This window comes from Excalfactoria chinensis, chromosome 14 (genome assembly GCF_039878825.1).
Source record: "Excalfactoria chinensis isolate bCotChi1 chromosome 14, bCotChi1.hap2, whole genome shotgun sequence".
Classification (NCBI taxonomy): domain Eukaryota; kingdom Metazoa; phylum Chordata; class Aves; order Galliformes; family Phasianidae; genus Excalfactoria; species Excalfactoria chinensis.
The window spans coordinates 6,380,452-6,394,439 of record NC_092838.1 but is presented as its reverse complement, the minus strand read 5'-3'; the positions used below and the strand labels follow the sequence as shown (position 1 = coordinate 6,394,439).

Below are 13,988 nucleotides of genomic sequence, written 5' to 3'. Positions count from 1 at the left end.
TTTAATATTGGGTTGATTGGCTTTATGTCAATTAATTTTCGCAATTTAAGGAGAAAAAAACAACATGAAATGAAACAAAAACTAATAGCCTGTGACGTTTGCAACTCAGCGAGCAAGCAGGGTGAGACATAAAGGTTACACTGCACTGATATGAGCTTAATGGGGAACGGGCAGCTGGTACTGATGGACCTCGAGATTTTCTTCAGATAAATAAAGTGTTGCTGCAGAGCTCTGCTGATCATTGGGCAGCACTGGCAAATATATTAAGTTTTATTGAAACATTAAGCTTGTCTCCTTAAAAATGTTGTCTGAGAACAGCAACCCTGTTGCCTGTCAAGATTAGCAGGGAGAATATGAATGTTGATGTCAGAAGTTTGAGCAGCTGCTCAATGATCTGTCAAAATATCTTGCTGGATGCCTGCAGAACATGCCCAAAAGTGATTTTCAGTCTTCAAACTATTATCATCTAACCAGCTTTTTTCAGAATCAGATATGGGACAAACTCCTCAGTCAATCCCATTTATATGTAAAGTTTCCATTTCAAAGTTTCGATACTGAGTCATCTGCAATGGAAAAATGAGCTTATTTTCCTAGGGGTAAGATGTATGCTCTTCAACTACGCTTGAATGAATTTTCTATAACCTCAAGCCTTGAATCAAGTATAACAACTTTGAGACCAAGGAAAACTGTGCTTAAATAAAAGCAGATTATTACCTAAAACCAAAGAAAATTGAGTTCTTATATTAAATCTTGTACTTTCAAGAGAATACTGGACAAAAATCTTCACATAAAACACAATTACTCTTTCTTACATAAATAATAGAGCAAGTACTCAATTTCTGTGTACATTAGTTATATTACAAGGATTAGCAGACTGTTGCATTGGCAGTTTTTCACATGAGCAAATCATTTAATTAGATTCTAGGATTTGATGTTTTCCATCTACGACTGAGAATATTTAATAAGACTTCAGTAAAACAATTCTGTGATACTAATTGAAATGCCGTAATCAGAAGTAAGTGTGTGCACTTGTCAGGAAACTCAAAGCAGGAAATGTTGGACCACAGATGTCAGTTTTGAAACTGAGCAAAACAGTTCAGTGAGGAAGCCGATTTCTTTCTCCTTTTTCCTACAAGATATGAAGTGAGGAAAGAAACTTGGAAAGAAACTTGGAAAGAACATCAATATGGCAATACAGAAATGCTCAAATAAACCTGGGGTGGGCAAGAATCTCCTTGTGTATCTAATCAGAGGAATGTTTCTGTTATTTCTCGAGAGCAGAGTGAAATTCTGCTATAAATGTGGGGTGCTCCGATATGGCTGAGAGTTGCCTCCAGCTTGCCAGGATAATTGATTAGTCAGTTTATTTGTCTTCATCCACAGAGGCAGGGATCAGCTTGTGGTCAGAGGAATAATTCTGGTGGTGACAGCCCGTTCTTGGCTGCCTTTCACTTCTCCGCTCTGACATAATTAAACCTGGCTGCTTTCCCATAGTCCTGCGATAGAAAAGGAGACAAAACTGCAGCTAGGGGCAGGCTGCCTCTACCAAAATATCTCATCTGGTCTCTTCCAAAAGGGCTCTAAATCTAGGTAGAATCTAAGAGTAGATGCATAACATTTTCTGGGCAGCAGTGTCCTCTTTCTAAAGACTCCTCATACACGCTAGATGAAAACTGTAGGTTTCCTCCTATAGAGAGCCTCACAGCCCAGTGCAGCAGGCGGAGTGTACGCTGCTGCCATACAATATGCTCAGTTAGCTACAGCAAAAGCTGGACAGAAACATCCATGCTCTTGTATAGGAGACACCCAAAGGCTAAAAGTGGCTCAAGTTATTTCTTGGAAATATTGTTGGTGCATATATTCAGCATTTCTTCACTCATTTTTCCAGAGCATTTAACCTATACCCCCATGTCAGGTGAGTGCTCTCTTTAAAGAAATATCAAAACCCAAAATGAATTTATGACACCACGAATGTTGTTGTCTACCTATATAAGCATTCGCTACACTAAGTGCCATGCTAATATTCCCCTTAGAGGATAATACTTTTCCATTATATGTGATATAGAGACTCTTGCAGAATGTTTAAGTTAGATAAGTAATTGTCATAATGGTTACTAAGAAAGAGATTCTCCAACGATTCTGACTGACACACTGGGATAGAATTAAATTTATCCAGAGAATTAGATCTGCATCAAATGAACATCAAGAGGCACACAGCACCATCTAGAACTACTCTCTATGTTTTGCATGACTAGCATATTTACTGAGATGTCCTACATCAAATAATTCTTATTTTGTCATTATTATTCAACGTCATGAAGAACCTGACAGCCTTACAAAAAAGAATTGAGGATTTATGAGATCCTAAAACCATCAGACAAAAGAGTTCAAAGATTTCAGTAGCAATTTAGATAATGCACAGTCATGCTTTATGAATTTTAAATAGATCTGGGGCTATGATACTTCTGCATTTTTTCCCATAGTGCATATAAATACTGAGGTGTCTGTTTTTAACACATGGAATCACAACTATCCTGCAAAACAACAGAGCCAAGATTGAGAATTAATATCTGCTTCAAGTCTGTTGAAATTGCCAACAAGCGAGTAAAAGGACTTTCCTGTACAGCTCCTGGACTACATCAAGATACACAAATCCATGCAAACTCAGAGACGTAAGGTCCAAGTTTCAGGATAGTTTTCAGTCACCCATCCTAAATTGTGCTAGAGAAATGAAAGATGCATTTCATAAAAACTTTCTGAAATCCATGCGGTATCTCTTCACTGATACGTTGCTTTCCTCATTAAAATTCCTTAGACTTACTCAGAATAAAACAAAATTACCTTCTCTGAACTGTTGTGACAAACCTGCTACAGCAGAATATCATCAGTGATGTGCATGATATTAATCTGTCTGCTCATCTTTAATACAATTCTGCCAAGCCTCTCCTACCTCCTCTCATGTCCTTTACCTATGGATGATGCTCACCTTCTCCCACACACGATCTTTGTTCAGTACGATCACCACCAGCCTGGGGTGTGCCTGATAACCATCGGCGGTGAAGGACAAATCTTTACCTTCCCAAGTCACGTTCATCATAAACCTGGAAGGGAAAAAGAAGAGAAGAAAAAAAAATTAATGAGAAATTAATCGGCTGTCCAGCAGTTAATGAGCAAACTAATTCAGTCATCAGAAGCACCAATGAAGTCCATGCACTAAATCTTGTTAATGCTCTAAAAAAGCATCAAGTATGCGAAGTTAAGTTTAGTAAAGCCTCAGTCTCCAAATGCAGAAACGCTGAACATTTTTGGGAGTCTTAATAGAGGAGAAAGCAGAATATTATTTGTTTAAAATAACACAATTCATAACAGACATCATTTTTAAAGCAATTTCCACAGCTTCAGTGTTTGTTGGTGAGAACTGATTGCTTCTGCTGCTCCAGGGTCAGAAAGAGTGGTGAGAAAAATGCACTTTTTACTTAAAGCACAAATATGGGGATCTTGCTGCCAAGAGACTCAACTGCTGGAGCAATAGGCCATGCTCCCCGGACTGTGATATTGCAAAAATCCATCATTCTGCACATTACCCAAACTCCCACACTTATGAAAATCACTATGAAAGGGAAGTGAATAAAACAATGGTAGTGCTGTTGGTGTTCTTTGGTCATACTGAAAAAGCAAAATCCAAACCCATGGTTATCAGTGTGAGCCTGACCAAGCTATCCTGTGGGTAAGAGGAAAAGCTGTTTGCCTCATCCTACTGGGAAACCCATTGGTACTTCCAGAAGACAGCATACTCTCCACTCTATGTCTGTAGTCTGAAACAATCTGGTTCCCAGGGCAATCTATGAGATGAAATTCAGTCCAGGCTTTCAGCTACAGGTTCTTCTTGAACTCTTCACTTAGCACCTCTATTATCCCAGCCCTCAGAGAGACGTGCTTTGGAGGGCTTTAAGGTTACTCCAGAAACTCCTCGCTCATTGCACTGTGCTTTCATATGCACAAGAAACTGATGCAATTTTACACCGTGTATTTGTTTCTACAGTAGAAGTGTGGCCTCCTGGTGCATCTGACATAGAAATAATTCTTCAGTGTCACATTCAAAGGAGAAGGCTTTGTACAGACTTAGCTGCCTGCAAGTCCCAGCAATAGAAAGTGCACTAAATAAAGGAAGACAGATCCAGGAGAAATAATGATATTGTATCATAACAGTTAATAATTAAATGAGCACTGCCCTAAACAACCATATTAACACCATTCAGCACCGGTTTGACAGCAATTTATAAATTCACCCATCACAGCAACTCATATTTTATGACAGACTTCCAGCGTGAAAATTTTCCCCTCGGCAGAACTTTGCTTTTCAGTTGAACTACTTTCCAATATACTACATTTTTCATCCAGCACTGAAAGAGCTTGCTCAGGAATAAAAAGCTTGTTTGCCACCTCGAGAGCAAGCGGCAAATCAGCAGGCAGAACTTGCTGGCAGGTACGTTTAAGAAGCCAGAACAATGCTCGCTCACTGCTGAAAATTAAACGTGCTGTGACCCAAGGAATGGCATGCTGAGGGAGCCACTGCCAAGGAAAACTAAGGACACCATGCGAAAGCAGGCACTGCTTGTATTTGTATTTCCCCACTTTCCTTTATAGGAGGTCTCTCCCTTCTGCTTCATAAATATGGAACAGCCCTCTCCCAATGAGCACAGATTCTTATAGGGTCAGGCACAAATGCCCCCATTTCCACAAAAGTGGGATCCAAGAACGTTGTGTCCTCCTAAGGACTGGAGCACACATAGCTACCATACTACATAAGGCCTTGGTGTCTGATCAGCATTTTCATTACATAGTCTCTGGTGATCAGACTAGAGTTGAACCCTTCTCATGCAAGTTTTAGTTGGATTGTTCCCCTTGATTTCAAACACCAAACAAAACTGAAAAGAGAAATGCTGAAACATCCTGACAGAAATGCATTCACGTTTAATTTACAGCAGCTCTTTGAAGCACCAAGGTTAAACAGTGCTCTCGAGATTTCCAACTTAATGTTGATTTCCAACTTAATGTTTATAGATTCAGAAAGATCGAGAACTTTGTTATTGGACCTGTGAAATCCAGCACGTGGCCTGAAGTTCCCACATGAGCCACAACTCCTGCAGCTCACACCAGCTCAGCAAACCGGATAACTCCCTCCAGTGCCATCATAACAGAGCATCACTTTTTATTCAGCCAATTCCTCACCATGGGGCAGTGTTTGGAGTTTGTGACAGCCTCAGGCAGAGGAGGGAAACAGCAGAGACTGAGGGAAACACCAGCTTCATTAAAAAAAAAAAACCTTTCTTCCTTCTTTCCCAAATGAGGGACTTCCAAAATGAGATTTAGAGGAGCTGAAATATCTCACATCCAACATCATCTGATGCTACTTCACTTTCCTCCAACAGTATGAACCAATCATTTTAATAATCTTGACTGTTTGGGCCTGGAACTCGCCCAGGATCATACCTAAAAAAGCAGGAAGGAATCCAAGCTTTATCTTTTCTTTTTTTGTTTTTTGAAGCTATGAAATTTTTTTTCTGTGTCTTTTTGGGGCCAAGTTTCCTTATTCTGATGCTGCTGTGAAATCTGGAAAACACTCATCAACAGAAAACTGATGAAAAGTGATTTATCATTAAGAAATAGTCTTTCTGAAAAACATCTATGAAATTAGTTTTAGAAAGTCTGTGTGTAAAGGATATAATATGTTGTCTAAAGTATTGGAAGAAACAGGTCTCAAACAGACCACTATTAAACAAGATAATGCACTTTTCAGACAGATAAGCGTATTTGTCAAGACCATTTTATAGCATAGGCTATGTATGGTATTTTTTTCTCACTTAAAGTCCTTCCCAGTAATGCAAAGAAAGAGCCTCATCTTCATGCCTCTTCCTCCTCCTCCACATCCCCAGCCCTCAGCCTCCTGAATATAACTCCTGCTCCTGGAGCTGCGTCTCCCTAGGCCTTGAGCCAGCATGGATGATTCAAGTTTTAGGAACAATATGCTCAGTGACTGTGAAAAAGGAATGGCACGCCAACTACTTGTACCTTGTGCCAGCTGTTCCTTAAAGCACTAGATGACACCAGATCTGGAAATGTCATTTTGCCCCAATTCTGCCAGACCAGCAACTAAACTCTTGGGGAACCCTTTTAAAAAAAAAGAGGTGCGTGGGAGCAAAATTAGGAAGGGTCCAGCTGGCTGGGTGGGTGCTGCAGGCTAGTATAACCCATCAAACACCAGAAGGTTTAGTGAGCTAATGTTATTATTAGTAAACATATTAGCACTTCTTTTACAAAATGTTGTTATATTTTGCTTCACCATCTCAGCAGCACCTCAAACTCACCCCTGGGAAGCTTGCCTGGTTCTCTGCAGCAACACCATCTCTAATATCCTTCATATTTCTATTTTGAATTCCAAAACTTGCTACCAGTCCCAAAACTGGCTGTGCTCAATTAAACAAACAGGCCATGTTTGTTCTTTTGTTGTTGTTTTGTTTTGGGTTTTGCTGTCGTTCTTTTTTTTTTGCTGGGAAGATGTTCTGGAAGCCTCATAAGCTGGTAACTGACTTGGTCCTTCTGCTTCTTAAACAGACCTAACCAGGGAAAAAAATCTGATACAAGCTTTCTGTAATTTCAGAATCACTCTGTCAGTATGCCAGCATCATGTCAGGATGCTGGCAAAGTTCAGTTTTATTTTGCGGGAAACAACAACAAGTTTCATCAACTCAGTTCCTATTGTTTAATGGAACTATATAGAACTATACTATGCAGAAAACTTTTATGCTACTGAAGAGGACACTTACAGCACATGAATTAAAAGAAATGGAAATAACTGCTAGTGTTTAAAATATGCTCACTGGAAGTAAGTTAGATTTAGTGCAACCCTGCATACCAAAGTCCTAATTAGAGAGTATACTCAAATTAGCTGTCTCCCTACAAACCAAGTAAGCAGCATATGCTTCAGATCATCCCTCTATGCTACGCTGTGCACTGCTATGAACACACAGTGACTGCTGGCTCATGGGCAACCTGTCGTCTATGAGAACACTCAGGTCCTTCTCTGCAGGGCTCCTCTCCAGCAGGTCAACCCCTAATCTGTGCTGATGCATGCAGTTTTTCCTGCCCGGGTGTAGGATTCTACACTTGTGCTGTTGAACTGTATGAGTTTCATCTCTGCTCAACTCCCCTCATCTGTCCAGGTCTCACTGAATTGCAGCACAACCTTCTGCTGTGTCAGCAAACTTGCTAAGGTTGCATTTGGCACCTGGATTTAAACTTAAAAAGGGGAGGTTTAGGTTAGATGTTAGAAAGAAATTCTTCATTCAGAGGGTGGTAAGGCACTGGCACAGGCTGCCCAGTGAAGTTGCGGATGCCCCAGCACTGGAGCAGTTCAAGGCGAGGCTGGATGAGTTCCTGGGCAGTCTGATCTAGTGGTTGTCAAACCTGCCTATGACAGAGGGACTGGAAATAAATGATCTTTGAGGTCCCCTTCCATCCCAAGCCATTCTATGATGCTATGACTCTACAATTTAAGGCCCCTTCCAACCAACCCAAACCAGTCTCTGATTATATGAAATTATACTTAGTTTTTCTGCAGAGCATCTCTACTAGTAGAAAAGCATTTTGCTCCCTATGCAATTAAATAACAATACATCTTCAAGCAGACTATACAGCAGATGATACTGTTTTTTTCCCCCCCAAGTCTTTTGACAGAACTTAATGAAATGAACAAATCTCTGAAAATTGGAAAACATTAAACAGATATGCTGGATTATCAATCAAAGCATTGTGTCCAAGTAATACTTGAGTTCACTTGAAAGAAAAAGAGGAAAATGCATCTGTCATTGCTAAAAGCTGGCATCGAAATATTGAACTTGATAAATGAATACCAGGACTTCAGGGACAGCACATTCTCATCATCTGGAGCAGACATTTCATAAGCAACTTGCAACAGCAGAACAACAGCATAGATAAGCAAATGAAATGTTATCATAGGCCATCAAACTGGACCTCTCCGGACTTCAGACTGCTGCTGCTCTCTGGCTTAGGTGACAATGAATAATGGAAACAACGTGTGGCCAGAGCATGAAACCACAGCCTGCCCAGAGCAGTTTGGACAGGTTTTTAGCCCCACAACTTCCCTACAAAAAGTAAGATGAACCTCCAAATCCTGTGTATTTTTGGTTGTATTTGGAAACTGCACGTAACTAAACACAGTCTGGTCAACAACTGACTGCTGGACAGGTGTATCAAGTTTTTTTTTTCAGTCATAACCCACCATAACCATAACCACAGTTATGACTTCTAAACACAAGGATTCTACTAAATCATGCAGAAGTCATTTTATTCATACAGCAGTCGAATTTTCCATGACAACTAATAGGGTTACTTTGTTTTGCTGTTTGTTTCGATGTTTCTTTGTAAGAGAGAGAGCATTTGCTCAACTGACACTGCTGTAATGAACTGCTAATTCTAGCTACCCTGCAGTGCTGGTATTTCACACAACAGTATTTTTCTGTATTAGAAGATTGCAGGTCTTACATGAATGGCAAAAGATCTGAATCCACAGAAACATATTTTAAAGGTGTTGAAAATTATTTCCCTATTTTATTTTAAAGCCTTTGCTTGTAAAGAAACACTACTTTTTTTGCATGTGTATCAGAAATGAACAGTGATCAGGCCGTTCCAAAAACTAAAGCAAACTAGATTTTTTCTGGGTCTAGAAAGCTAATAAAAGCATTTTAGAATTGCCATGACATGAGAAGGATAAATTGTGTGCTTCAAAACATATATAACTTCTAGCCAATTTAATACACAAAGGATTTGAAAAAGAGGGAGGAGGAGCTTTCACTTCATAGCTTTCTTTACATAGAATTTCTTTATAAGTGAAGATGAACCTCGCTAGATGTGGGAAGCAGCACATAAAGCATTACCTATCTCCATTTACACACAAATTAGCTATTATGGAATTGCCTTAGAACACAATACTGAGTTTAAAGCTGAATTAGATTGTCATTATAACAGACAGAATTTAAAATCCTATTTTCTGCCCTCCTCTCGAGCTTGGTTTTGCTTAGGCATCACCTTAAGGAGTCACTTTTCTGCTCTTCACTGAGTGGTCTGTATTGAGCTGGGAAGAAACTCCCCTTTGTGCAACCCCATCTCTCTACCAGCAATGCCCAGCAAAAACAGCAACCCAGTACAGCAGCCCCCAGGTCCATCAGCTGTTTACAGTATTCCAGCCCTTTACCACTGTAAGCGCATTCCAAAATCCTTTGTTCAAGTTTACTCCTTAATACATGGTCTTACCCATTTATCTTTTTATTTATCTTAGTAGAAAATACAAAGCTGCACTATTTGTGGCCTGAAACTACACAGATTAAATTACAGAATAAAACCCCCAATTTAGGAGATTCCTTTCATCTAGGAAAAAATAAAAATATTAACATCTAGGGGTGAGAAAAATGAAGTACAATGAATTTGCTTAATTCACTTTGTCATGACTGGTGAGCTCCCAGAGATTACTTTGCAGTGCTAAATGCTTCTATAAACTTACTTTTCTTACCACTTACATGTGACAAGAATAGTCTTGGGGAGCTATTACATAAGGAAGACTATTTAAACTTTATTTGTTTTAGTGCAATACTAATATTTCTAAATTTAAAGCAACCTGTTTCCTGTTTGTGTGGTGCTGGAGAAGCTCAAAGCATCTTCTGTACAGACAATATATTTTCACTTTGCAGCTCAGTGTTCTGCAGCATAAAAAGACTTTATTAACCAAAATGCGCTGTGTTAAAACACCACTGAATGTGCATCATTCAGCACACACTGCAGAATCTCCTGGTGAAGTCTAATCTCTCTGCCCAATCACTCCCAAACCCTATTCTTGCAGTCATACATTTTTCATCAGAAAAAAAATGATACCTTGAAGAAGGACAACTTGCACTGAATGCTGAACGCCCAATTCAGCTCCACAGCTGGGAATTGCCAAACTTGTGCAGTTCAAGCTTTAAATTTTATCTATTCCAGCCAATGCATGTTTTAGGGGTTGCATACATGGTATGGGTAGGACAGTCCTCCAAGCAGTACCTCCTGTCATGGGTGGCCAGTGGCAGCTCTACAGGAGCCATGTCAGAATGGCAAGACAACACAGAGCTGCCTACTGGCATCCTCCTGGGGAATGAATGGTAGCAAAGAAAGAGTTACAGATTTTCTGCAGTCCCTTCAGTGAATTTGGACAGTTCTAGAAGCAGAGGCTTAGGGATAGGAAAGGTGGGATGCATAAAAAAAGTAGAAGTGTCATACCTAAAGATGCTGTGTCATACCTGAAGTATGATGCCCCCCTACCTACTGGAAATTCTACCTAAAAAAGGGTGTACCAGTTTCCTAAGTTTGGCCTTAATGTTTATGCATTTCATGTGTGAAATGTTAAAATCCATTTACTCAGCACTATTTGGCCTACAAGGGAATTTCTGAAGCATGTTGTATCTTAAAGATGTCATTTTCTAAAGAAAAAATAACCATTCCAGGACATCATACAGCAATCAACTCCCAAACTAAATATGCACATACATCTCAGAAGATTAAAAACATCCCATAAACTCCCAAATGAATCTGTCACTGATTTTCCTTTTTCTGGCAATTCCAACCTCCTTTACTGTAAAGAGCTGCATCTGCAATATTCAGTCAAAACAAATTTCACAAATGCTGCTTAGTAATATCCCTAGGAGAGATTGTGAAGAGCTATAAAAATATGCAAGATTCCTTCTACTTCCTCTCAAAAATCAGATTAAAAAAAATTGTTTCTGTACAGCATCTATTATGCAACATTTGGGATACAAGTAACGAGGAGTGCCACATCCAAAGGGGATAAATAAAAGGACAAAATTAATAAATAAATAGCAAAGAATCCTCATTTAAACCTTACCAGTCCCCAAATGAAAAAACTGCTCTGAGATAACATCCACACCAACTTGGATTATGCAGATGAAGTTTCAGAGCTATTCTAGAGGAAGTGACAAAAATGAAATGCTCACAAGAAGAAATGACAGATTTCAGGTATTAGGTAGTAAAAGCTGGGTAACTAATCTAATATTTCTATAATATCCAGGAACATCTACTTAACATTACACATTTTTTTTCTTCTGAAATATTAGCATCTTCCTGCTGATGCAAATGAGAGTCCCGGTAACAAGGCAACACCTTCGATAGCTTTTTGATAATGCACCTCACAGTTCAGATACGCAATGGCACTATTTTATTAACTTAATTTCATTCCACTTAAAACCAATTTCTGTTGCCTTTGACATCAGACTCAGAGTTTGTTCTCAACAACACATACCATTTCCATGTGTACAGTTAGCAATGTAGCCTTTCTTACTGCACCTTCCTTTGGAACGTCTGAAATTCATTGTTTGAAAGGAGTATGATGGCATTAGCAAAACCTATTTTCCTCCTTCAAGAGACATATAATACTACTACAATGGAAAATTACCAATATTGCACAGAAAAGAAAAAAAAAGACAATAAACCTTACTGGTGCAAAGTGTGAGATGGCCGGTCATTTTTCTCCAGTTGACTATAGCAGCTAGTTTTTGCTTCAGGAATGAAGGAGTACTTTTCCAGCATGGCTGATGCAGCAGTGGCAATAATCCCAAGGCCATCCCGCACCCGAGCTTCTAAGCTGTAGTCCCATTCATCATAAGATGCTGAAATGAGTCCTGAAGGAAATTCCTTGGGAGTAATTTCTGTGTTACCGCTAACGAGGCTTGGAACTATCCAAAAGAAATCATACCCAGTAAGGCCCAGTGAGCGAGCCTCATCTAGTATATAGACAGCTTCATCCTTGGAACAATAGAGCAGGATGACAGATGAATGAATTTTCTTCAGCTGGATTTGTGTCTTGGCATCCCCAAAGGCAGTATCAAGTATGATGATGTTCTGCATGTCCCAGCCCACAAAACTATTTTCCACTGTGGTCTTAATGACATTGATGAAGTCTCGATATCCGGGGAAGGTGGTGGTTACAAGAGAAAACACATGCCAGTCATAATCCTGCATGATCTTAAGCATGACGATGGCTTCCTGCTGGATAGAAGCCCCAAATTGGAAGAATGTTGACATCACATCCTAGAATACAAAATACAGTGAAAGATTACAACTTTTGGACGAACATAAAAAGATGTTCTAATTCTTCTAATTCTTCTAATTCTTAAGTCTACCACAGCTACCAAGCTTCTGTTGTGTTTAAAGAACTTCCTGTGCTCTATCATATTCTGATCGTTAGTAAGCAAGGCTGATTGTGAGTACCACAACTAATTAAAATATTTGCCAAAGAGTGACAAACAGGTATTTATGGAAGATATTTCCAATAGCTTTGTCACGTGAAGACCACTGAACTCGGGACTTACTGAGGAAGCAGAAGCTTCACTCAAGCTTAAACATCTCATCTTCAGCTTTAGTTTCATCAGACTTTGACCCAGTAAATTCATAGTAAGTCTTAATCACAGTGGAACTAGATTCCAATAGACACGCTGTACAGAAATGAAGCAGCTCTGTTACTTCTAAACCTAATATCTATGTGGTGCTTTATCTCCATGAGCTCACCCAACTTGGCTGAATTTGATAAAACTCCACAGAACTACATTTATTATCTCTATGTATTGAGTTCACTACTGTTCATGCTCCACTCGAATCACAAGACCTATTGATGCTCAATGAAGAACTAATGGGATGGCACTCCAAAGAAAACCAGCAAGCTGCCAGTATCCATATTAAAGGGCTGAAATGGAATTAAATTCAGACAATGACTCCTAGGAGTAGGACAAAACAAGTGAAATAATAAAAATGAAGCTTTTCCTTTCATAAACTCTTTGCAAGCAAAGTGGTTTACAAAAATAGTTTTGACAGAGCATTTTGGTAAAGTGCACACCCATATGGCATGAATCTTTTTCATATAATTGTGAATGTGAATGTTAGTGAAAAATCAAGTAACTAACAACAACCTGTCATCAGAATGATGAAAAAATTGTAATTGTATGGTGAAAACAATTCTGGAGTCAGAAAAAGTAAGAAAAAAATTAGGAGTAGTTGTGGAAGAGATTAAATAATTCTTTATTCCAAGTGATTTGATTTTCCTTGCCCAGCTTAGCTGGATTCAACCACAGCCATGTAAACAAATAAACAATAAAAAAGAAAGAAAAGACCAAATCACAGAATCACAGAATTGTTTCCTTCTCTTGCACATGAACGTACATTTCACAACCAAACAGCTCCCAGGATGCTTCACACAAGATACAAGTAATCTATCAAATACGTTTTGTTTAACATCATTTGTGAACATTGCATATCATGTAAAATTGCCATTAAAAGTCTGCACTTCAACACACCTATGCCCATGCGTAGACCAGACAGCAGTTCTCTTTAGTTCTCTTAATTCATTGATTAATTAGCTTTTTCATTAGCACAAACCACATCTATGACTGTCATAACTACAAGAATTGCACATGTCACTTCCCTAATTCCGACAAACTACGTGAATTCTTCTCTCAAAAGCACACCCTCAGCTGTTATTACAATGCCTTAACTTTCCTTGCTCTACCTTTTCCATGAGAGGAGCAGGACAGATTCACAGATGCTGTCACCGCAGAGGTTAGTCCTGTGGCTGCTAGGGAAGGAGCAGCAATCGTTGGTTAGTTAAAAAAAAACAAAACCACTTATCTAAAATACCATACTACTTTGCTACATGAAAACACAATGCTAAATCAGAACGAAATAGGGGTCAACGTAAGACAAAAATCAATTTTCCACTTGAGGGACTTTTCAAATTTATGTTTAACAATATTAGGACAAGAAGCAAGAAATAACATGGAATGCAATTTAAAAAGCAATCTACAGAATGATTATATTCAGTTATAAAGATTTTTATTACAATGAGACTACAGGTAGGACTTTAAAATATGTCA

General features: G+C 39.0%; 1 protein-coding gene across 6 annotated transcripts in view; it reads right to left on the bottom strand.

Moving 5' to 3' along the window:
* The window catches only part of GRIN2A (glutamate ionotropic receptor NMDA type subunit 2A), a 139,509-nt gene that overhangs the window by 52,496 nt on the left and 73,025 nt on the right, over positions 1 to 13,988 (bottom strand). For all 6 annotated transcript variants that reach the window (XM_072348747.1, XM_072348752.1, XM_072348748.1 and 3 more), the window contains 2 exons: positions 11,561 to 12,153; positions 2,987 to 3,101 (listed from right to left, as the gene is read on the bottom strand). In XM_072348747.1, the coding sequence (XP_072204848.1) occupies positions 2,987 to 3,101; positions 11,561 to 12,153 (708 nt within the window). The remainder of the gene's footprint in view (positions 1 to 2,986; positions 3,102 to 11,560; positions 12,154 to 13,988) is intronic.